This window comes from Melopsittacus undulatus, chromosome 5 (genome assembly GCF_012275295.1).
Source record: "Melopsittacus undulatus isolate bMelUnd1 chromosome 5, bMelUnd1.mat.Z, whole genome shotgun sequence".
Taxonomy (NCBI): domain Eukaryota; kingdom Metazoa; phylum Chordata; class Aves; order Psittaciformes; family Psittaculidae; genus Melopsittacus; species Melopsittacus undulatus.
Window position 1 is genome coordinate 313,379 of NC_047531.1, and position 25,369 is coordinate 338,747.

The 25,369-nt window shown below is 51.3% G+C and overlaps 1 protein-coding gene across 1 annotated transcript in view; it reads right to left on the minus strand.

The window, feature by feature from the left end:
• The window catches only part of SHANK3 (SH3 and multiple ankyrin repeat domains 3), a 288,859-nt gene that overhangs the window by 121,486 nt on the left and 142,004 nt on the right, over nt 1–25,369 (minus strand). The window contains exon 12 of the mRNA XM_034063065.1: nt 15,877–15,990. Coding sequence (XP_033918956.1) covers nt 15,877–15,990 — 114 coding nt within the window. The remainder of the gene's footprint in view (nt 1–15,876; nt 15,991–25,369) is intronic.

The following is a 25,369-nucleotide window of genomic DNA, read 5'->3' on the forward strand; positions in this document are numbered from 1 at the left end:
GCAGCATCACAGAGGTTAACACAGATGCTCTGGTGATCCCCCCAGGAGCAGTGAGTGCGCAGCAAGGACAAAGTGTGGTGCAGCCCAGCCCGCACTGTGCTGTGGCTCGGGAGCGTGGAGGAGATGTCACCGTGTGGGGACCAGCCCCTGGTGACAGAGGGTGTGATTCCAGCATCACCTGATGCATTTACCTAATCCAGAGGGAGACTTCCTGCAGCCTGGTGGTGCAAGGGGGGCTGATGGCTTCCCAGGAATCTTCCGATTAGGTGGTTGTCCACCGAGCCCCGGCCCTGCAGTCCTGGGAAGAGCTGTCTCAAAGAACCACGGAATTAATCTTACCGGCAAAACAACACCTTGTGCCAAGAAACAGGGATGTCAGGGAGTGATGAGCACAACAACCTGCTGCAAAGAGCTAAAGGATAGAATCTGTTCACCTTGGGCATCCCTGGCAGCTTCCTTGCTTACCCACCTTTTGGAGGCAGAGGCTCCTCAGCTCTGAGCTGGGGGATACCAGACCCTGCCCACAGCAGCACGGCCATAGGGAGGAGGAGGCACCATGTGCTCCCACAGGGACTGATGTGCTGTTGGGGAAGCACATGCATCACACACCAGCTCCTTCCCCACTGCTGTGGGAGCGCCCAGACAACATCAGCACAGAACAACCTGCTCCAGCTCTGCCAGAACACCATGAGCACGGCAGGGACCCCCAGTGCTGACCACCGGGGAATGAGACACCACACCAGAGGCCTAAAGAACACCTAAACCATCAGGACGAGCCTTGCTTGCTGTGCCTGGGAACAAGCTGGCACTCAATCTTCACAGCAGGCCCCATGTGCCTGTGCTTCAGTCCCTTCTCCTCCCTCTTCTCCACCCTACTCTGCCTGCTCCTCCCTGCCTCCCTCCACGCATGAGCAGACACTTGCACCTCATCTGCACACACCTCTATTGATCTCAGCAGAATGGTAATTTGGTGATGGGAGGTGGATTTATGGGCTGTCCACAGCCCAAAGACTCGTTATCTTCCCAGCTCCTAAATATAGCTGCTGCCGAGCGCATGTTTAATGGGGCCGTCACAGAAGCAGCAGGGAATGAGGCTGATGGATGGAGAGGAGCGAATCGCTTGGAGATAGGTGTGGAGAGGGAGGCTCTATATTAAGAGAGAGGAAGCAAGAGGACACCAGGGCATGCCGGTGGGACAGGCACAGGCAGGAAAACAGAAACAGGGAATACAGAACGCCAGAAAATGACAGCATGGACACCAGGAGGAGTAGGTGGATGGTGCAGGCTGGTGTCAAACTGCTCTGTACCCTGCCTGCAAAGTGCTTTTGCAAGAGGCAATTCTTTCTAGTAAGGCTGCCTCATACATTAGATGAAAACACACGGGTATCACATCCCAGGGCTGGCCAAGAACACTCTGGATGCACCAGAGAGAAGGTTCTGGGAGAGAAGCAGCTCCCACACAGTGACCAGAGAGCTGCTGGGCCCGAGCACTGTCACAGGGAGCTCTGGTGCCATTGCCAGGCACCCTCCAGCACTGGGATTGCCTCATCCCATCCCCTCCTCTCTTCTCTCAGGCACCAACACTGCATTGTAAATAGAAACAAATAACTATTTGGTGCTTGCAGCCCAGAAAGCAACCGTATCCTGGGCTGCATCAAGAGGAGTGTGACCAGCAGGTCAAAGGAGGTGATCCTGCCTCTCTGCTCTGCTCTCGTGAGACCTCACTTGGAGCATTGTGTGCAGTTCTGGTGTCCTCAACATAAAAAGGACATGGAACTGTTGGAACAAGTCCAGAGGAGGCCACGAGGATGATCAGGGACTGGAGCAGCTCCTGTATGGAGACAGGCTGAGAAAGTTGGGGCTGTTCAGCCTGGAGAAGAGAAGGCTGCGTGGAGACCTCAGAGCAGCTTCCAGTGTCTGAAGGGGCCTACAGGGATGCTGGGGAGGGAATATTCATCAGGGACTCTCTTTCAGGAGAATCAATAATAAAATCTACCACAGAGTAGTTTGGATTGGAAGGGACCTTCAAAACTGATCTAGTCCAACCTCTCTGCAATGAGCAGGGACATCTTCCACTAGATCAGGAGGATGGTCTCAGGGCTGGAAAAGGCTTCATTTTTCCCCCTCAGAAATAGGAGTATCAGGATCATTGTTCTACTAAACCTCAGGAACACAACCTCCATGGATGGGCCTTACCTCCTTTTAGAGCCTTTGATCTGCACCGACTGCAGCACCAAGACCCACAGCTGCATGCTGGTGTGGACAGAGTTCATTCAGTGTCTGAACCTGACTTCATTGACCACCCCTTAATTCTCATGTTTAGACCAAGCTCACTCCATTTCTCCAGATGGTCTCGGATCCCCTCTGTATTCTCCTCAATCTCCCCATGCTTGCCTTTCCTTCTGATTCAGTTTCTCCTCACCTGGGAAGTCCAGTGGCCACCACTGGCAACCTCCATCTGCTGCAGAATCTACCTGCTTGTTTCTACCCTTTGCTTTTCGTCATCCAACCAGTCACTTTCTAAAAGCAGCCTTGGAGAGAGCCTCCCAGCAGCATACTGAGAGCCCTGGTACACTGCATCAATCCTACACCAGGGCTTACTGACTACTTCAAAGACTTGTAGGACATCTAGTGGACTTCTCCCTTAAAAGGGTTTAAAATGAGGGACAGTCAATAAAATACTGCTTTCTCCTGGTTTCCACTGATTTGTAAGATGCAGAAGAACAAAACCCCAGACTTACTCATCTTTCTATCCTGACTGTGGTGCTGCTCTGTTACAAGAATGAGAAATAATGCAGCTGATGCTGAGCTCTAAGCAAGAGTGAATGTGATGCTTCAAGGTAGCCTTGGCTGCATGATGCTGAGAGGGTGGAGTTTGAGATCCTCAGGGCAGTGAAAAGGCCACATAGCAAGCTTGTTGCCCTGGACTGCAAAAGAAAGTCTTGGCCTCTTCAGGAACATACTCAGTAAGGTGCCATGGGATATAGCCCTAGAGGGCAGGGGGGCACAAGACTCTTGGTTAATATTCAAGGATCACCTGCTACAAGCTCAGAAGTGTTGCATCCTGACTACAAGGAAGTGCAGGGCCAGGAGACCTCCTTGGATGAATAAGGAGCTGCTGAGAAAAATTCACAGGAAAAAAGAGGCTTATAAAGGGTGGAAGCAAGGACAGGTGACTGGGAAGAATACAGGGATGTTGTCCAGGAAGCTGGGACCAGGTTAGGAAAGCTAAGGCCCACTTAGAATTAAACTTGTCTAGGGATGTTAAGGATAACAGGAAGGAATTCTATAGGTACACTGCAAATAAAAGACACACTAGGGACAATGTGAGCTCCCTCCAGAAGCTATCAGGAGAACTGGCTACACAGGACTTGGAGAAGGCTGAGGTCCCATATGAAGACAGGCTGAGAAAGTTGGGGCTGTTCAGCCTGGAGAAGAGAAGGCTGCGTGGAGACCTCATAGCAGCTTCCAGTATCTGAAGGGGGCTACAGAGATGCTGGTGAGGGACTCTTCATTAGGGACTGTAGTGATAGGACAAGGGATGATGGGTTCAAACTGAAAGAGGGGAAGTTCAGGTTGGATGTAAGAAGAAGTTCTTCTCTGTCAGGGTGCTGAGCCTCTGGCACAGGGTGCCCAGAGAAGCTGTGGCTGCCCCATCCCTGGCAGTGTTCAAGGCCAGGTTGGACACAGGGGCTTGGAGCAGCTGCTCCAGTGGCAGGGGTTGGAGCTGGAGGAGCTTTAAGGTCCCTTCCAACACAAACCAGCTTGTGGTTCTATGATTCTACGGTATCAGCAGCTAACGATGATACAGTTGCTTAAAATCAGGCAGAAATTCTAACACATCATCTGAGCTAACTGCAGAGTGCCAGAATTAATAAAACCTAACCCAGCCTACAAGAAAAGTGATGAGCAGACAGTGACCAGAGCAATCTGCAGAGCAGCAGAGGAGCAGCAGGAAATGTACAGAGCTGGATGGTGATAAAAAGGATGGAATTCTGTGATGAATCCTGGAGCAGGGCCCAGGCTGAGTCCCCATGTGCAGCCAGTACCTGGCCAACACCAGGGATGCAGAATCCAGAATCAATGTTCCTCCCAGAAGTAGCAGTGCAGATCTTTGCTCCAGGGAGCCTCTTGTCCACTGTGCTTTGTAATGTCAGTAGAACTACTCTGCTGAGTCTATGTTCCTTCTGCACGAGGCCAAATAGCCACGATGTGGTTGAGGTTTAAACTCAGTAATGCCTCAGACCTTTTGATTCTTGTACAGACCTAAACAAATCAGGAGAAACCACTTTAACCAACTGTGGGATTGTTTGTTTTAACTTCCCTTGCATCCTGAACAGTTCAAACGACAGCCTAAAAGTGCTTTAACACAGCCACATCACATCTTGGAGACAGTGCAAGAAAGACAAATGGGTCACAAGTGTCAAGGCATTGGTAAGAGGTTCCTATGTGACTAACATGGGAATCTTGGCAACTTTGTACTGTCCTGCTTGACCTTAGCACTCTTATACCCATCACTTCAAGGAATATGGACCTTCAGTTCATGCCCAGAACATCTGTAGCACCTAAACGCGACCACTAAGCAACAAAACCATACTTGCATCATGAGTAGTTCAGGGGTCAAACCAGTAGAGGTGCTGTTATTGGAAATGTTAAGAAAAGATTAATCCAATGTCAAAACTTCCAAGTTCCCACTCTCTGAAGGGCAAAAACCAGCAAATGTACCAGATGTCAGCTGTAAAACCTCAGCAGCGCCGGGGTGTTCACACACCAACCTCTGCTCCTGATCACAGGAGGAAGCTGTTGGTGGAGTCACAGAGCAACAGACAGAAGGAAGGTTCAGAGAAGCAAGGGATGAAGTGAAAGGCAGCACAGCAGGGAGGAAGCCAACACAAGCAGCAGAGGAATGGAGACAGGATCAGACTTGAAGGGAAACAGTTCGAAATGCTGGCACAGAGCAGGAAGGGACTCACCCCCACCTCCTGCATGACAAGAGGGAAGAGCAGCTCTGCTTGGAAGCCTGCAGGGTCACCAGGCCTGGGGAGATGGGAGGTTATGGGAGCCCATGGATTCCATGAGCATGCTCTTCCAGCAGCAGCCGGCTGGCTGTGCCAACCAAAACTCCATCACATACAGCTCTACTGTTCTCTGCTCTTCAGTGTTCTTGCACAGGCTCCCATGTGTTCATGTGCTGCATGTGGAACTGCAGTGGGACAGCCCTTCCCAGCTCAGGAACAGCAATGTTCACTTTCCAGCTGCTGATGAGGAAACTCATGTCCTGTCCCATCAGGGAACTGCCACCTTCTGAGTGTCCAAACAGGAAGACTCATCTCTCTCCAGCCGGGAGACTGTGGTAAAAGCAGGCACGTTTGACTGCTAAGCAGGAAGTTATTCTAGGCTTGGCTCTACTCTTACCACCCCCTTCATGCAGAAGTAAACAGCTATAAGGATAACACCACTGTGTCACAGGCTTTGATAACAGCCAAGGTGTATAACAACCACCAGCCTCTCTTTGTGCACAGAGCCAGCCATCCCAGTGCAGAAGGCCATCAGGACATCTAGTCTAGGTCATGCTTTGCCTAAAGATTGGCCCAGATGATCCTTGAGGTCCCTTCCAACCTGGAATTTGATTCTGTGATGATTCAGGCAATGCCAGCCACAATTTGTCCATGGTAAATCCATTCTGGTTATGCCATGCTTTGCTCCTCTGCTTCCCTTGCTCCTCCTGTCCCAAGCTTTCATCAGGCTGCTGGTCTACTTGGGTGAAGTCAGATGCATGCTGGCTGGTCACACACCATGACTTGGTGGCCAGCAGGCCAAGAAGGCTTCCAGCACAGCTCATGCTGATGTCTCTCTCCAGGACCATTAAGTTCACAGATTAAAGGAGGGGGCTGAACTCAAGGCAGAAAGTGAGATGCAGAGTCCCAGCAGGACTCTTCACAGTGCTTGTGCTGCTCCCAGTGTGAGCTGTCCCTGAGTATCCTCTGAGAGATGCCCCCAGTTGTCACCAGGCACACACAGGCACTTGTCACACAGCACCAAGGTACAGTTCCGTGCTCCTCTGCCACTGCTTCCTGTCCATCTTCTAACTGATCACTCTGCAACACCACATGGAAGAGCTGGAAGAGCAAAGGAGGGACCTTCCTCCCTGCAAGGGTTCTCAGGGCAGTGCTCCAGCTCCCGAGGCTTGTGCTGCTTTACCTCCCAGGCAGATGCCTCCTTGGGAGCTCCTTCCCTCTGCAGGGATTCTCGAAGACCTGCTCAGCAAAGCCAGTGTTGGGACTGTAGCGACAGGGACAAGGGTTTGGGTTCAAACTGAAACAGGGAAAATTCAGGTTGGATATAAGGCAGAAGCTGTTCCCTGTGAGGGTGCTGAGGTGCTGGCACAGGGTGCCCAGAGAAGCTGTGGCTGCCACATCCCTGGCAGTGGTCAAGGCCAGGTTGGACACAGGGGCTTGGAGCAGCTGCTCCAGTGGAAGGGGTCCCTGCCCCTGGCAGGGGTTGGAAGTGGATGAGCTCTAACATCCCTCCCAACCCACATCCCCTGGTGCTCACTGCTCAGCCAGGGCTGCTCCCTCCATCCTGGGAAGTTCAGCTGACTGAATTCCCCATTTCCTGATGTTTGTCCCCTCCTGGTGTGGGCTTTCTCCAAAAAGCAAAGGTATTTGTCAAAAGCAATTACTGCCAAGTCACAACAAGGCACACAGGTGCTACATGGAGCCCACTATATCCAATAAGACCCAACCCACACATGGCCACTGGAGACACCAACAGCACCTCAGCTGCAGGACAAGTCCATGCCATTGCTCTACACACCATCCAGTCTCCCTGTGGATGAGGCTGTATCCCCTGTTACTTCATCATCACCCCAATCTGGCTTTAGGATAGAGTTCTCCAGAGCAGGATCATGGTCAGTTGAGGCAGACTCCATAATGTACCCAGAAAACAAAAGAGAAGGTGGAATAGACAACTCATCCCTCCACATGCAGGACACACAGACAAGGCATTATGAAATGGGTACCATAACAAAACAAGCTGACCTCCCCAGTGGCTGGTGCAGAGCTCCAGGAGGGAGACGATCAATTCCCTGCAGGAAATCAAAGCTGTATTTCATTAAAGCACCAAAATCCTCCTCCTCTGCACCCTACGCATCGCGTCACCTGAGGGTGCCATCAGAGACGAGTGAAGAACAACAGTGCCCTCTACCAAATGAAAGAGCCAACGACTCCTGCAGCCTCCCTCTGGAGCCCAAGCAACTGGGACAGGAACAGCCCCATTCTCCATAGGAACCTTGGCTCAGGCTGGGCTCCGGGTGATGTGGCTCAGGTTCAGGCCACTGGGGCCAAGCATGATCACCAGCATCTCATCTGCCTTGGTGGGGATGTGTGCTGGTGCCGCCGATGTACCAGGCTGGAAACTACCTCTGACTGCTGCACAACACGGGCACAGAGGAGCCAAACAGTGGTGCTAGTAATCCTCTTTTAATCCCACTGGTATCCCAGTAGCCATGCTGATCACTAAGACAGACAATGAGAGGACAGGCCCAGCCAGAGAGATGCTCTCACTATTAGACTTGTAAATAATTTTAGGTACTCAACAACTGTTATTCCAATTTCAAAACATTTCTTACACAGAAAAGTAAGTTTTTGATCTAAAGATGCTTCAAGTTTCTAATTCTTTCTTCAGAAAGTCTTTCTGCAACAGAAAAAAGTGGTAACACTTCCACCACCTCCACTGCTAACCACAGGTAGAATCCTACAATGGGTTGGGTTGAAGCCCATCCAGATCCAATCCCCTGACACAGGCAGGGACCCCTTCCACTGGAGCAGCTGCTCCAAGCCCCTGTGTTCAACCTGGCCTTGAGCACTGCCAGGGATGGGGCAGCCACAGCTTCTCTGGGCACCCTGTGCCAGTGCCTCAGCACCCTCACAGGGAACAGCTTCTGCCTCAGAGCTCAGCTCAGTCTCCCCTCTCTTGGGCAGGTTCAAGCCATTCCCCTTGGCCTGTCCCTACATCCCTTGTCCCAAGCCCCTCTCCAGCTTTCCTGCAGCCCCTTTAGGCACTGGAGCTGCTCTCAGCTCTCCCCTTCTCTTGTCCAGGCTGCCCCAGCCCAGCTCTCTCAGCCTGGCTCCAGAGCAGAGCTGCTCCAGCCCAGGTACTGAGGAAGTAACTAAATCCATCCCTGGCACACCAGGAGGGTTTATTCCACTCTTAAAATTATTCGTCTTTTCTCAGAAAAAGAGGAAATGTCAAAGCTGGGCCCCTGGGACTTGAGAATGTGGTTTCATGTATTAGCAATTTAAATGCTGTGATGATGGCAAACAACTGGAAACACTGCCACAAATATATGGGTGGACAAGGAGTAGTAAAGGAGAGGTCTCTCCCAGGCAAAACAGGTAGTTCCCTGGAGACCACAATGACTGCCACATCTTCCACAGGCATCAATGTGTGATGTAAAGGAAAAGCTCTGATAAAGAAGGTTCTCAACCCATGGTTATTGCACACCCAGGTCAGCCCCAGCATCCCACAACATGTTCTCCATAGCCAGTGTTGGTGCCTTCCCAGGCTGTGTCCCTGCATCTCCCAGTGCCAAGGACCTTCTGCTCCTGCCAGAATCCCAGTCCTGGAGAGCAATCCCTCAGCCCTGTATCCTCCTGAACCCGGCACTGCCGGAGCTGCCAGGTTCGAGGAGGCAGCTGAACACCCCAGGAAGGCCCAGACCCCTGTGTCTGCAGGTGCTCTCATCCCAGCAGCTCCAGCACAGCCCCACAGAGCTTCCCGATGCTTTCTGTCCACAAAAGGCAGATCTGCGTGTGGAAGCAGAAAACACCCAGAGCACTTCCCAGGAGACACTACAGCATCTGCAAACAGACACAGCTTGAGAAAGGTGAAGAGCAATGAGGTGATACCCAGCAGGTGCTGACACCCAGTGATACCCAGCAGGTGCTGACACCCAGTGATACCCAGCAGGAGCTGACACCCGGTGATACCCAGCACGAGCTGACACCCGGTGGTACCCAGCACGAGCTGACACCCGGTGGTACCCAGCAGGAGCTGACACCCGGTGATACCCAGCACGAGCTGACACCCAGAAGCCATGGATCTCCACCAAGGCCAGGCTGCAGGCTCGCAATGCACGGGAGCATATGCTTCACTCTCACACCTTCCTCACTCCATCCACAGCCAAGGTGCTGTGACACAAGGGCTGCTCAGCACACACATCAGTGTTTGGCATGTTCTGCTCCACACCCAAACTTGCCCTTTAGTTTCTGGGTGTCTCTTCCCAGGGGATGAGCAGGCAGGTGAGGCCTGTTCCACCCCTGATCCATGTGGGACACAGGCAGGATTCACCTTAGTGGTGAATTCTGGAAAACCCATGGGAGTGAGGATCAGGAGAGGGACAATGGTTCAGGGTGAAGTGAGCCCAGACTGGATGCCAGCACTACCACAGGACTGACACAGTCCAACATACAGTAAGCAAATGCACATTTTACAGTGCCTGCAACCTATCCTAAAGAGTTATTTTGTCTTAACTACAGCTACCAAATGTCCCTTTGCAATCTTAACCAAAGCTACAGGTCCTCCTCCCAGTAACTCCCTGGACCACAGGCTCAGACTACTCTGTAATTAACCCAAAGCATGAACAAGCCATGCTCAAAGCAGCCATTCCAGTGCCTGCTTCAGCAGAACCTTGTCCAACAACAGCAAACTAGGTCCTGGAAAATTAATACTCGTATTTCATTTAATATATTGTAAATACTCCCTAATTACATTACTGAGATTCATGTGGGCAAGGTCAGCATGTACAGAGTCACAGCATAGAATCACCGCAGACTGGTTTGTGTTGGAAGGGACCTTAAAGCTCCTCCAGCTCCAACCCCTGCCACGGGCAGGGACCCCTTCCCCTGGAGCAGCTGCTCCAAGCCCCTGTGTCCAACCTGACCCTACAGCCGTTACCAAGTTCCATCTAAGAAGGGATTCCCCTATTGAGGCTTCATTCCTGGCCAAGCACACAGAGGCTGCCCACACTGTGAATGTCTCTTGTCCCACCAGCAAGACCAACGTGAATCCCGCTTCCTGCAGTGATCAGGATGACAACCAGTTCCCCATCAGATGTTAACAGCCCCTTGTGCATCGTGCTAACATCTCCCACACACTGAAATGCCTCCTATGAGAAATGCCCAGCTCTCATCTGCCTCATCCACAGACACACGATGCTACAGCCACCTCCTGAACCACTAATGGGCCTCCTCTTGTTGTTTGAAGAAGTAAAACGTCAGTGCATTAACTACTAAGAACATCTTGTTTCAAGTGCAAGATCCTGTGTTTTATCCTACTGAATTTCATCCTCTTTATTATGCCAACTCATCCACTTCTGAAAGTAGAAAGTTCTCACCTCGTAAGATGCCACATTAGCAGCATATTCCAGTTTTCTTTTTGCCACAGCTATTAGTGAAAGCATTTCAGAGGTTACATCATTAATCAGGTAGTGACAGATGACAGATTTCCAGTGCTACCCCACATTTCCTCCAACTTTACTAATCATTTCCCACATGACACTGTCCTGAAATCCAAATGAGCTGGAACATTTCCTTAGCCAACACAGTCAGTCAAACTCCTTTAGCACACAAACGTCCCTGGATAAACACTGTTCTGTCCTACACCTTTTCCCACCTTCCTCTTCCTTCAAAACCTGTTCTGCACACTCTTGAACCAGTTCACATACAGCACCTTGGCAGGGGTTGCTCAGAGCACTCCCATGCATGGGCTTCACCCTCATAACACCTTTGCTAATGTGCCAGCAGTTTTCCCTATTATTGTTTCCAGAATGCTGGTGTCATTGTTTTGGTGGTGCTGTCCCCTAAGGGAGGTGGGTCAGGAACCCAAGACCCCACAGCCAGGCCAGCAGGACCAACCAGAGATGGTGGCCGAGTCCAACCACGAGTCCAGCTCATAAGGGAGTCGCACAGCGATGGGGCAGGTCTCCAGGCAAGCCAGGAAGCCAAGCTGCAGGTCACAGTTAAGGCCAGGTCTTACGCTCACCAGGCAGGTCCAGAGTCATGAGGGAGGTCTGAGATCAAGCTGGGAAATCAGTCCATGGGTTGGAGTCTGCACCAGGAGAGTCCATGGCCAGCTATAGGCATGACCATGAGTAAACTGGAGACCAGGATTCCTTCACCAGAGCTCAGGCAGGCACTGAAAGCTGCAGCTTAAACAGAGTTCTGGGATCAGTGTTGTGGGAGAAGATCCCAGGTAACCTGGTCATGGACATGAAGGTATCTTAGTGCCATCAGGTCCCTGCTGCTGCTCTCCAGCTGGCAGTACCCATCCTGCTGCTTCCAAGCCAGCCAACATCGTGCTCCTTGCGACAGGGAACTCTTCTGGTAGGTTTGGACTTTATCTAATTACTTTTGATCTTACTCATTTTTGTGGCTTAATAACTCTACATCCTCCTTCCTTACTCTTATTTGTAGAGCTGAAGAATTTACTATTACTCCTCTCAGTGTTCTCCAGGTCTAGCTCAGCTGAGTCCCTGGCAAACTGCATCTCACATTCATGATTTCAGATCCCCTGATACAGGGTGTTTTGCAGATGAATCCTAGTCCTTGTTCTTCGAGAGCTTTGCTAATTCCTGGAAGCCTGGGGACAATCACATTTGGATTCTCTACCTGCAGGATTTATCTTTTGCCAGGAATACATTTTTGGGCAGGTTTTTGTAGCTTCAACTTAAAATATTCACTCAAAATCCCACTTCAGCTCACTGACGATGCTCAGTTCCATTCACTTCACTACATTTTTCTTCTTTACCAAATACAAAAAACAGGATTCCCGACAATGTCATTTTCCAAAGCAGTATAAAGGTTTATGCCTTTGTCCTACCTCTGGTTCTGCACCACACACCCTTCCCACCCTCAGCTTCACCATTGCCTTTGCCTTTCCCTAAAGCACACACGTGTCCCTCTGCCCTGTTCTCACCTTTAAGAGCTGCTGGACTGAACAAATCACTTGGCTCAGCTTCTCCTCTGCACTCCTGAGCTGGCATTTGTATTCCAAATACCCCAGCCTTACCTTACTGGCCACTATCAGTCCCATCAGCGGAAGAGAGCCTCTTAGGAGCAGCCTGCCCGCCTGCCTGCTGCCTTCACCTGACCACTGGTTCTTCTCTTGTGCTCCTTCAGGCAAAGGTATGCCAACATCTATCTGATTTTCTTCTTCTTGTACCAAAACCAGCAATGCAGATAGCAGCCTGTCCTGCTGATGTCATGGCTTAAAGCCATTTCTGAGGGACCATGTGCAGGGGTAGCTCCTTCACCAAGTGCTCTTTCTCCAAACACTTTTCATATCTGAACAGCCGGTGACTTAACCAGCACTGGGAAACACCACGGGCACGTGCTGGGGCATCACCTCTGCAGGCAAAGGGCTTTAGCTCCAGCGCCTCCTTCCCTCACTGATCAGGCACATCAGGCAGCTGACGCTCAGTGACCTGATGCTCTCTAGGCCCTGAGCTATGTGGTCCTTGGGAACACACTGAGGCAGAGAGGCAGGAGAATGGGAGGCAGATGTACACTTGGATGTGCTGGAAAATGGTCACTGACAGGCCACCTTTTTCTGCTTCATTTTAATCAGAGCCCTACATGCCTTCACACTGAAAGACCATGTTCCTGCATCACCTGCGGGTAGATCTGTAGTCTCTCAGGTACTTGTACAAGTGCTGCCCACCTCCAGTAGCTATCACATCCCCTGGTGACACCTCACTGCACCTCTGCGAGTGTGAATGAAGCTCCCAGCAGCTGCTCAACAAGCAGAGCACAGCCCCTCCACTGCAAAGCTCTACCAGTGCCTCCACTCAGGGAGACAAAGTCATTCCTGTGCAGAACCACTGCTGCAGCTGGGATCCAAGGAGACCCCACTGCCCAGCCATTACAAACCATGAGCTCATAAGGGACCCAGAGACCAGCTGGCATCCACATGCAGGTTCTTACACCCACAGATCTCTGAGTACTGAAAGCTGCGGGACACCCGATGAGCTTGGTCCAGTGTCAACCACAGGGAGGGCACAAAAAGATGAGTTCCCTGGATCCACTAGAAATGTCACCACTTTCAGGCGATTATAGGGCATGGTGTTAGAGGAGGTGCAGACAGGAATAAAGGGGTATAGTGAAGTGATGGGATTGAACTTGGGTCTCCTCTTGGAATGTCAGGATGATACAAGAAGGATCATCTCTATGGGAAAATGGGCAAAAGCAGAGATCTCAGTAGGGCCAGAAGAAATAAACTGAGAACATACAGAAAGTTTTAGTTATTTACCAAAGAAACTCTGTTTAGGTCCCAAAGGATTTCAGTTCCACAGGCAGCAGGTACCTAAGGAGACCCTCACTGGGAAGTGTTGGTTTTTACCCTGGGGCTTGTAACAGAGGTGTGCAACAGAACATCTCCCTCCACAGCCAAGAACCACTGCAGCACCTACGAGCTGGGGCCTGGCAGGGAAGTGCTGACCCAGAGGCACCCTTGGAGAAGAACTTGGCTCATTTTGGTACATCAATATGCAGCTCATGGCCTTTTCCCTCAGCGCATGAAAATACATGCAGGTTAAAGGAAGATCCTAATACCAGCTCCAAAATGTCAACCCTGGAAGTTGCACTCTCTGAATTTCAATGAAGATCACAGCAAATTTCCTGAGCTTCTCCCACCCTCACCAGTCACCTTCAATCTGTCTCAACAAGTCAAGTCAGGTCCCTGCCGTGCAGCCCTGCCACCCTCCTCCATTGACAAACAGAGCTGGAGATGTCCACAGCTCTGATGTGGTTTTCTTCCCCAGCAAAACACAGTCAGGCCAGAACTCTTCCACCAGTGCAGAGCCCACCCAGCTGCTGGGCTGTGCCTACACTGACAAAACAAACACTGTCTTTCATCTTGAGAAGTGGCAGAGCAGCGTCATGTCTATACAGTGACACTTCCTCCTGCGCCCAAGCGTCGTGGCCGCATTCAAACTACCTCCCACAAGCCATCTGTACCTCAATGCTGTGCCCAGTTTTGTCTGGAAAAGTTGGCAAAGCCAAAGCCAGGCTGGAGGACACGCCAAAAGCCAGCCAGGATGGACAACTGAAGTGCTCATGCCTCTGCTCCAGCTTCAGGTTTCACATCTCACTGCAGTTTCAGTTCAACCCAAACATGGAGCATCCTCCAAGAAAGCACCTAGCAAGCATGAACTCACAGAAACAGGAAGGGCTTCTGAACCATATGGATTAGTCTATTCTCTTTTTCATTTAGCATCACAAAAGGACAGAACAAGCAGCCGTGTGCACTGAAATGGCTCCAGAGCACTGCTCCAAAGCAGCACAAGAGGGAGGAAGGCAGAACCTTCTCAGTGGAATTCCCAACTCATCAGCCCTAATCACCCCTGAAAAAGGAAGAATATCCTGATCGAGTCTTTTATTGTCATCAAATGTTTCCCATCAGCACAACAGGAACACTTCTGCTCCACCTCTGATGGGCCTGGCTGCACAAGCGAATGCAGGAGGGAGAGCAAAAACAGCAGTGCCCAGCACAGCAAGATGTGTCACGTACAGAGCTAATCTGAAGGAAGAATGAGAATGAGCACTGGGAACATGAGCTGGAACTGCAGATGGAGAGCAGCAACTGAACAGATCGGGGGAGGGAGAGGGAGGGAGCAGGGGAGAAGAAAAGTTTGCTGGGTGCAGGTTCGAGGTGCTGCTGGTGGAGTCCTGCTCCCATGACATCCTCCATGGCCACAAGATCAGGTCCCAGAGGCACCTGATACTTTATCCACAGGGACCGATGTGCTAAGCGTCCTAGAGCACACCTGACCTGCCACATACTCATCACAGCACACACGTGGTTAGTCACCCACTTATGGAATCCTGTCATCCTGGTAAAGGATATGCCCAAGGCTGCACGTTTGAAAGGACTGGCATTAGAGTGAAGAAAAGACTTTATAAGTGGGTACAGGCTTCCAGAAACAAAACCAGTTGTGTGCAAACCACAGAACTGTATTTTACTGAGGGCTTTTTCCACCTTGTTTTAACTTCACAGTCGAGGCTCAACTGTGACTTACCAGAATCCAGCTGTGTGCATTTTAAAGCTCATTTACTATGCAAAGTGAACTGCAGTGAATGTGAGAAATCAAGGCCACTTATCTCCCAAGTAATTCATTTTAAAAACAATAATCCAGATGTTCTCCTCAGCTGCTTTACACCAGGACATGTTTAGGCTTGCTGGAAGCATTTCCCACTCCATCCTCAGGCTGGGGGAGGAAGGCTGCCCAGCAACTCCTAGTGATAAGGGGCAAGCTGTGGGATATGTCCCTCAACAGCAGGAGACCCATCCAGTCTTGGTGACATCCAAGAGCACTGTTTTGTTGGCACATGCAATGTGCAGCTCCTCCTGACACTGCTGTCCTCAGGGAACAGCAGATTCCTGTGGGGTGGTGGCTGCAGATGGAGTGTCAGGAGGGCTGGGGCTGAGTTACAGCCACTTCTAAAGTTTCTGCTGGACTAGAACATGTGCAAATCACTGTTTCCTTTGGAAGTCCCCAAAAACATAATGTGGGGTTGGGGGTTTAGATCAAGTCACATTCTCCTGCTCCACCACTCACCATCACCTCCATAACACCAGCCATTGCAGTGATCTCTGCTAAAGGGATGCTGAGTGCTCTCCTCATGACAGCACCACACACTTACCGTGGATCAGCGTGTCCGCTGCTGGATGCTAATGCACCCAGTAACAGAAACCAACATCTGGAGATACAGCTCTTCAGCTGCACCCATTGCAAAGAAAGAGCAGACTCAGAGATTGCTGGCAAATTAGAATCCATAGCTCCCAGTGCTGAGGGACACTGGTGCTGGAGCAGCTTACCTTGCCGGGAATCATACTGTCGCATCTGCACCTCCTCAACACATTCTGCCGGGAACCAGCCAGTCCTGCCCTTCACGGTTCCTTCCCAAAAGCCACCTTCACCAATGCTCAGCACTGTGGGGAGAAAGAAACAGGCATGTGAGAATGAGCAGGCTCCCGGGGAGGGGGATGCTGGAATGACCATTGTACAGTATTAACACAGTGGAAACATGAAGAGCACAGCATGGAACCTCTGCCTGGGGTCAGGCGTGCTCTGGAGGAAGAAAGCACCTCAAGAAGCACCTTTAAAGGTTTCCTTCACCAATGTCCAGAAGAGAGACAGTGTAATCAATGGCCTTCATGCAGCCACGTGCTGTGAAAACAAACAGTGAGTTGGCAGCATCCTTCTTTGTATGAAGGGATGTTAATGGGGACCCAGACAGAGCATGGGCTTGGGTAACACCAGTCCCTGGAAACCTGCCACCAACTGTAACTGCTGAGACCCTCAGAGCAACAGAGAAATCAGCCCCATGACCAAAACAAGGCCAAGAGAGAAAGAAACTGGCCAAGGCAACAACACAAGTCATTGAGAAAGGGGAATCCTGGCTGGCCTGTGTTGAAAAATACAAGAGCTGCTTCACTCCAAATGACATAGCAAACAGGAAGGCACTTCCCTGCCACAGCACAACTCTCCCAACCCATTAAGCCTTGGTATCAGATGCTCAAAGCTTATTAAAACACAGAAGAAGTCTTGAAATGTGCTCTGAAGATTAAATGAACTCAGAGTCAAGGAGATTTTAACAGGGAATTGCATCATGAGCATCCTCATTAAACCAGGGACCATCAGCTTCAGTTCCTCACCAACTGTTGCTGGAGAAGACAGCATCAGGGAGCCAGGAGAAACTGCTGAGGAGCTACAGAGAAACCAGCACTTCCTTTGGCACCCACAGAAAGAACCAGAGCCCCCAGCACAGGCCCAGGTTACACAACAGCCTGAGGTTTGTTGGGAAAACCAGCTTGATGACAGCTGCCATCTCCAAGCTCCTGCAACTGGATTCATAAAATCATAGAACCATAGAATAGTTAGGGTTGGAAAGGACATTAAGATCATCCAGTTCCAACCCCCTGCCATGGGCAGGGACAAGGAGAAGAGAAGCTGCGTGGAGACCTCATAGCAGCTTCCAGTGTCTGAAGGGGGCTACAGGGATGCTGGGGAGGGACTCTTCATTAGGGACTGTAGTGATAGGACAAGGGGTAATGGGTTGAAACTTAAACAGCAGAGGTTTAGATTGGATATAAGGAAGAAATTCTTTGCTGTGAGGGTGCTGAGGCACTGGAATGGGTTGCCCAGGGAGGTTGTGAATGCTCCATCCCTGGCAGTGTTCATGGCCAGGTTGGATGAAGCCTTGGGTGATATGGTTTAGTGTGAGGTGTCCCTGCCCATGGCAGGGGGGTTGGAACTGGATGACCTTGAGGTCCTTTCCAACCCTGACTATTCTATGATTCTGTGATTCTATTTTCTCATTGACCAACACCCCCAAGTCCTTCTTATTGGGCTGCTCTGAATCTCTTCTCTGCCCAACCTGGAGCTGTGCCTGGGATTGCTCCGATTCCCCAGTCTAAGGCCAGCAGCCCTGCAAGAAAGATCTGGATTGGTTTGGTATACATAAAATGCATCAGATGTGACCATTCCATTTCCTACAGCAACAGAGAAAAAGACTGTCACTGCCAGAGCACAACAACAATGCAACAGTGCAAGAGAGGAAGAGGGACGTGAGGATTGTTACTGATCCTTCTGGAAGTTCCCCATTTATAGCTCACACCCAGGGTGCCCAGATATAACCCCCATTTTATCCAGGGAATGGCTGATGTGCAGTTCCCACTTGAATTCAAGCATTTGCAAGGCCAATGAATTGCAGCATCCTGATCCAAGGAAGTGGAGAGGAGCAGTCACATGTTCTCAGGTTAATGCAGCTCACAACACTTCCCTAACCCTTTGTAACTCAGGGGTTTCTGGAACAGACTCTGAATTCCTGTGTTAGATGAAGTCTATAAAGATCAAGACAAAGTGCTGCACATCACCCTAAAGTGATAACCTCTTGATACATCCTTCAGAAACACTACATTGTGGCATCCAGAACAGCAATTCATCTGACATCCCAACAGAAATCAGCAGAGTCAGCATCCTGGATTCCTGCTCTCAGTGATCTCACAAGCATTCCCTCAGCATCAGCTGCATCACAAGCTCTTAAAACCAAGCCCAGCACATCAAGAGATCCCCCTGACCAGCACAGAGATGTGGGTGCTCTTGGGACTTGCTTTGAAACTTTGGGAGCCATTATAAAACCCCACAGAACAGAGGGACACACACACTGGATTCTTCAGCTCCTCAGCAAGTCCCTGGGCAACAGGCAACAGGCAAAGGCTGATGCTGGCTCTACTTTAAACTTGAATCATCTTATCTTGTGCTTTCTCCCTAGGGCTGTTTCTCCAGCTTTGTAACAGTGACTTAAGCTCGCCTGCAATCAGAAATGCCCTGGAGTGAACGTGGCAGTGACAGCACGAGCTGCTCCCACAGGCTGCAGGTTCACACATGAGCCCTGGGACCTGTCCCAGCACAAGGGCAGTGACCTTGGAGGCTGCTGGATGCTTCCCCCAACCACCTATAGAAGATGAGGAACCTCCTGTGAGTGATTACCATAAAGGCCCTTTAGCAATGGGCTGACAGTTACGAGGCAACCAGCAAGCACAGGGAAACCTTATGGTCTTGTCCTAAAGCTGCACTGCAGCCTAGCAGGAGCAGAGCTGCTCAGTGCTATTCAGCTCTAGATGCAAGAAACCACCAAGCAGAGACCACTGGTATGACACTATCCCAGTGACCACATGTTGGTCCTCAGGAGAAACAGCTCTCAAGATGAACTCATTGATAATCATGAGATTTGTGCCTCAAGGCTATGCAGGTACCTTCTGGCTGTGCATGGTGGCAGAGCAGCTACTGCTCATCCTCACCACAGCACAAGGGTTCTGTGCAATTCCTAGTATCCCACCACCCCTTTGTACCCATCACCTCCGAACCGGCTGGGCCCTCTGCAGAGCACAGAGATGCCTGGTTTGAAGGGATGAGCCCCATTCCCCAAAGACATCCTCTCAGACCACCTCCCATGTGGACACATCCACCTACAGCTGAAGCACAGTGAGGCATCTGTCCTGAATGCCATGTGGGGCTGTGGAGGCTGCCACGTCTGATTCCTCTCTCTGGGTGTCCCTGCTGCCTGTTTCCTGCCCCAGCACTGGGAATGTAGCATAAGGCTTAACTCCCCGTTGCAGATTGATGGGACTTTCAGCTCAGGGACAGGGCAGCACACCTTACCCCAAACATGGAGCATGGCCCCACTGCCAGGCTGGAATTCCCGGTCCTGGGTGGAATGATGGTGGTATCCGATATGCTGACTGGCAGAAGGCACAGGCACATCCATAGTACCTTGTACAGCACCTTCCCAACCCAGCTTCCTCCCAGCCTTCCACAGACAGCACTACTGGATTTATCCCTGCGCCCCTCACCACAGTGCCCATGTGTCATTCCCAGCTATAAAGTTACTAACAGATTAAGCACTGTTCCATGCCAGACACAGCGAATTCCCAGAGAACAGGAACTTCACGATTGCCTGTATGGAGGCATTAGTCCTATCGGAAGCAAGGGAAAAGCAAACAAACAAGGCAGCCTGATTTACAAGCCAAACAGGAGACTCATTTCAGTCTCTTCTCTAGATCTTTTTTGAGATGCAAATGCTTCTGCTCTCCAAAGGTTATGATGCAGTCACAGCTTGGAACAGACCCAAATCCCATACCTTATATCCCATTGCTCTCATCCGAGCTTTAGAAGATCTGCTAACACTTCCCAGTAGAAAATTTCTCTTTTCTAGTACTTTGTGTTTCCAGCTTCCAAAGCATCCCTTCATGGAGCAGAGCTGATCCGGCTCTCCAGAGCCTGCGATGCTTGGCTCTTCAGTCACACAGGGCTCCTTCTCCAGATCTGCTGCTTTTGAGGGCTGGCAGGACTGAGGTTCCAGCCTGTCTGCCATCAACCTGAACACATATCTTAAGGTAACAGCAAACTGAGGCTGTTCTAATGAAAGGAAACACCTGAAGTTGCCCGTATTTCACTATCTTGTCTCTAAGGATGTTACATGGGACAATACAAAACCCTTGCTCAAGATCAGCAACAACCATGGCTCTCCCCTCATCTGACAAGCAGCCACCTCACTGCAGAAGGCTATCAGCTGTTAAGCAGGGTTTCCCCATCACAAATCCAGGCTGGCTACTCCCTATCACCATCCTGCCCTTTGTGTCCTTGGAAAAGGTTCCCAGGGTTGGTTGCTCCATCACCTCCTCAGGGATCAAGGGGAGATTGACCAGCCTGGAGTTCCCCACACCTCAGCCTTGCTCTTCTTGAAATCAGGAGAGACATTTGCTTTCTTCCAGTCATCAGGAACCTCTCCTGACCACCACAGCCTCCCAGAGATGATGGAGAGTGGCCTGGCAAAGCCATCAGACAGCTCCTTCAGCATTCAGTGGTGCATCTCATCAGGCCCACGGACTCACAGATGTGCAATCCGAATGTTCCCTAAACTGATCCTCCTACACTGAGGTATGTCTACCTTGCCATAGCCTATAGAATCATAGAATGGTTAGGGTTGGAAAGGACCTTAAGATCATCCAGTTCCAGCCCTCTGCCATGGGCAGGGACACCTCACACTAGCCCATGTCACCCAAGGCTCTGTATAACCCGACCTTGAACACTGCCAGGGATGGGGCATTCACCACTTCTTTGGCCAACCCATTCCAGTGCCTCAGCACCATCACAGTGAACAACTTCTTCCTTATATCTAACCTGAACCTCCCCTGTTTCAGCTCCCATCCCAGGGACCTGGGATTGCTGAAGCCTGCTCTTGCCAGTGAAGGCTGAGGTGAAGGTGGGTACCGCAGCTCAGTCAAACCCTCTTGCTGTACAAACACACACTTCATCAGAGATGAGGTACAGAGAGCTGGAGCTTTGGGCTGGAAGGAGAGGAGCAGATGGGTGCCAAGGAGCTCTGAGGCTACAGCAGTTCATGTTTGCCAGATGGACAGGACCACGCTCAAAGCAGCAGCCTGCATCCAGCAGGACTTAAGCAGGGCCTGGCTCATGGATTCTGCCTTTCAGCAGTCTCTCCTGACAAGTCACTCCAAAAGCATCCAAGGCCAGGCTGGACACAGGGGCTTGGAGCAGCTGCTCCAGTGGAAGGGGTCCTTGCCTGTGGCAGGGGTTGGGGCTGGATGAGCTTTAAGGTCCCTTCAACACAAACCATTCTATGATGCTATGAGGGTTCTGTGGTTTTCCTCTGCAAAGTCACACTGCTCTCCAGCTCCAGGCTCCATGAGCCCAGCTCCCTGGGACAGCCCTGCTCTTCCATGGGGCCTCACACAGGAAATCCACAGCAGTCAGAAAAAGCTGGCACTGACAGGAGGAGAGAAATAAATGGTCTGCTGAGGCCCACAAATCACTGGTGCGAGCTGGAGACTCACACAGGCACCAGCCTGAAGGTCACTGGTAATTTGAATAGCTGTAAACATGGTAATGAGGCAAATACTGACTCACGCTGGGATGCAAAGCCAAAGCCCTTAAATGTGCCTTGAAGGTATTAACAAACAAGAGGGGCTGGGGATAAACTCCTCTACTGAAGGGGGTCCCAGGCAGTACACTCTGGATCCCAGTCCAGTCCCAGTGCCCTGCTGTACCACCGCGTGCTCCATGGCCCCAAAGCTGCCAAGTGACCACATTCTCAGTCGGGTTTGCCTGAGGACCCCATAGCCTCCTGCAGCAGGGTCCTGGGGGAAAGCCCACAGAAGCTGATGAAATCCTGGGGGCTCTCTCCCAGCCACCCCGAGGATTCCCTCACTGGCTCCCTCCCCACTCACACCAAATGCAGACATTCCCACCCTTCCCCTGTGAGGCACAAACCCACCTTCCCAGCTGTGCTACCATGGACCTGCCCCTTCTTTACCCAACTTCAGTCACAGACCTCACTCATCATAAACATGTCTTCCAGACCATTTTATGCTGCTTCCTACACACTTCACTGTGCCTGCAAACTTCTCATTTGGAGAACCCAACATAGCTTCCTTCAGGTCTTGTGGAATATTCCCTACTGAGGTGATGCTCATGGACCCCAGCCAGCTGCAGATGACAAAGCAGCTGTCCTCACAAAAGACTGTTTTCCTTTGTGTTCCTTTTATTCATTTCAGCCCCATTTAACCCTTAAAGCCTACATATAGAAGCACCTTAGCAGTGTCAGCTCTTCCAGACCACATCTCTGCACCCCATACTTGCTTTGCAGCTCCTACAGTTTGACTCTACAACCTGCAGCTCCTACAGTTTGACTCTACAACCTGCAGTTCCAGGATTTAGTCCTGCCCCTTTGTTGCACAGCACAAAGCAGGTCTTTAGCCTGTCAGAACACCAGATGCCACCAAGATGCACCTTTCACATGGGCTAACAGCATCCCGTGCGGCTGGGACTGCACAGCTCTTGAGTTGGTGCTACCCCTGTTCCTCTTGCAGCTCCCAGTCTCCTTCACTTCACAGGTTCCAAGGCCAAAAGAAATGAAAACAGGAAAAAGGAAAAAGGGAAAGAAATAACTGCTGGTGATTGTGGGATTCCCCTTCTGGAGTCCCTGCACAAGGATGGATGCTCCTCTCCACAGTAATCCAGAAGCTGCCTTTTTACACAGTCCTCCAGGTACAGATTTGCCCCACTGTGTTCCTGCTTCCTCTCTATGGGAACTGTCACTCCCAGCACCCAAACTGCTCATTCACTCATGGGCTGGGCTCAGGCCAAACCATGTCTCATTCACTGCTCCAGCAGGATCTTCCTCCTCCTTTCTGCCTCACAGACAACTTCCCTCTCCTGCTGTGGTAGTGCAGGGACCCCTGGGGATGCAACAGCCACTGGCCCAGTGCCCACGGTGTCTGCTCATGAGGCACGATCGCATCTTGCTCCGAGGAACACAGGATCTCTCTTCATTGTCAGGGGTTGTCCCACCGTGTTTGTCCTCCCAGCTTCCCTGTGGTGAGTCCTGACGATGGCACTGTGCCTGGAATGCACCACAGCCTGCAGAGTGCTCCCATTCCAGGTCTTCCTTGAGGAGCTGCATGACCCATCCACCTGCATCCACACCACCCATCCACCTGCATCCGCACCACCCATCCACCTGCATCCACACCACCCATCCACCTGCATCCGCACCACCCATCCACCTGCATCCACACCACCCATCCACCTGCATCCGCACCACCCATCCACCTGCATCCACACCACCCATCCACCTGCATCTGCACAGACTCAGCTTGGACCTGATCTGCCCACAGAGCACTTTGGCCTTTGCAGTCAGTGGTACCTTGTAACATTTTGGTTGCTATTCCTGCCTAAAGCCATTACTAAAGGAGATATGAGAGCTGGAAGACTTGGATCCACCTGTGCTGCAGGGAACATGGCCTGGGAAGTTTCCTCCCAAGGGCTACCTGTGGGGTCACCCATGAGCCATGTGTGAAGGTCTGGCACACAGTGTAAAGCCCACCCTGGGACCCTCCCTGCACTTACAGCAGTGGTGCCACAGGTTTCCTCCAACACAGCCATCCATTGATCACCTCTGTTCCCAGATGAAGACACCAGAATGGGTGCACAGCAGAGCTGCTGCCCATATCCTACGCACTGGCCAGCTCTTGCGTCGGGAGGTCCCATTTGCACTCTTGTCACCCCAGAGCTAATGACACAGAAGTTTGTAACTTACTGCATCCATCTCCATGATCTACTCCAGGACACTGAAATCAAATGGACAAGCTATTCCACAGCCAAGCCATGTGAGCCCTGTCCTCCCCTGTCTCACACTAGTGCTGAGAAGTACCTGATGAGGAGCTGAAAGGACCCTGGTGACACCAGCATAGCTCCTTCTGTGTGCAGACGTGACTTCCAGCTCAGATTCTGCTGTGCTTGGGACAAGTTAATGTAGGAAGAGAATAACACTGAGGAAACCTCTGTGGGCCCTTCTTCCCAGCATGGAACAGCCTCAGTTCCATTTCGGACAGGCTTCCTGGAACCAAACCTTCCCATAGCTCTGCTCATCTCCCCTTTGCACTCCCACAGTGAACTCTGCTGAGGTTCCTCAAGCTCAACTCCCAGCCCAGGCTTCCCACCTGCTCTAATGTCCCCAAATCCCAACTCCTGGGCAGTGCCGAGTGCTCCTTCCAGCACTCCCAGCAAAGCAACACCATCAGTGACCGGGAACAGCCCTGGTGCTCCCTGTGATGCCCCAGCACAAACCTGCTCATGCCGGCTCTCTGCACTGCTCAGATTCACCCTTTCCTTCACTGACCTGGGCACTGTGATGCATTCCCACCAATTCCAACCCCCTGCAGGTCCCCGTCACCTCCTCAGGCCTCATCCTGCCATGTGTGGGGTTTGCCATGTCCTCAGGAGCCATCATGGCCAAATTCCTAAATAACAAGTTCATTTAATTTCAGCTCCCAAGGGGCAGGAAAACACCAGAATTCCCATCTTATGTCCTGAGCTACAAAAAAGGGACAAATCCGTTTTGCCTGGTTTCCCTATGAGATGACTATCAGGAAGCCATCTGGGGACAGAAATAGAATCTGAGTCCAGAGACTCCCAAACTTTGTGATGAGGGCTCACCCAAACCCTGCAGATAACACCGTGTGACAGCAGCAGAGACGTGCACTGGCCCCAGCGAGGGGCATCACAGCCAGGATTCAGAGACCCTCCTTGGCCGCTCTTGTGGAAAGCGCATCCCAAAGCCACCCTGACCATGGAAGATGCCCTCAGCAGTGAGGGAGAACAGCAGACAGAGTTTGTGTTTCTCTCAAACCTGATACATGACTACAAGTCTCCTTCCAGTGCCTAAAGGGGAGACAGGAAACCTGGAGAGGTGTTTTGGACAAGGGCTGTAGGGACAGGCCAAGGGGAATGGCTTGAACCTGCCAGAACAGGGGAGACTGAGCTGAGCTCTGAGGCAGAAGCTGTTCCCTGTGAGGGTGCTGAGGCGCTGGCACAGGGTGCCCAGAGAAGCTGTGGCTGCCCCATCCCTGGCAGTGCTCAAGGCCAGGTTGGACACAGGGGCTTGGAGCAGCTGCTCCAGTGGAAGGGGTTGGAGCTGGAGGAGCTTTAAGGTCCCTTCTAACCCAACCCAGTCTGGGATTCTAACTGGTGTATCTGCAGTGTTTGGTAACCTATGATGATGATCATCTGGGACACTTTTGCTACCAGCACTATTGCTTTCCATACACCACAAGACTTCCCAAATCCCAGCATGCAGGACCATTTGCAGTTCTGCTATGCAGCTGCCAAGTGTGGCTGTAGCCATCAACTTGCCTGCATTGCTAAGATCCTGTTCCAGTCAATCCTACCCCAGCAGAGCCAGGAAGACCTGGTACAACCAAAGACAAAGTCCAGCAAAACATA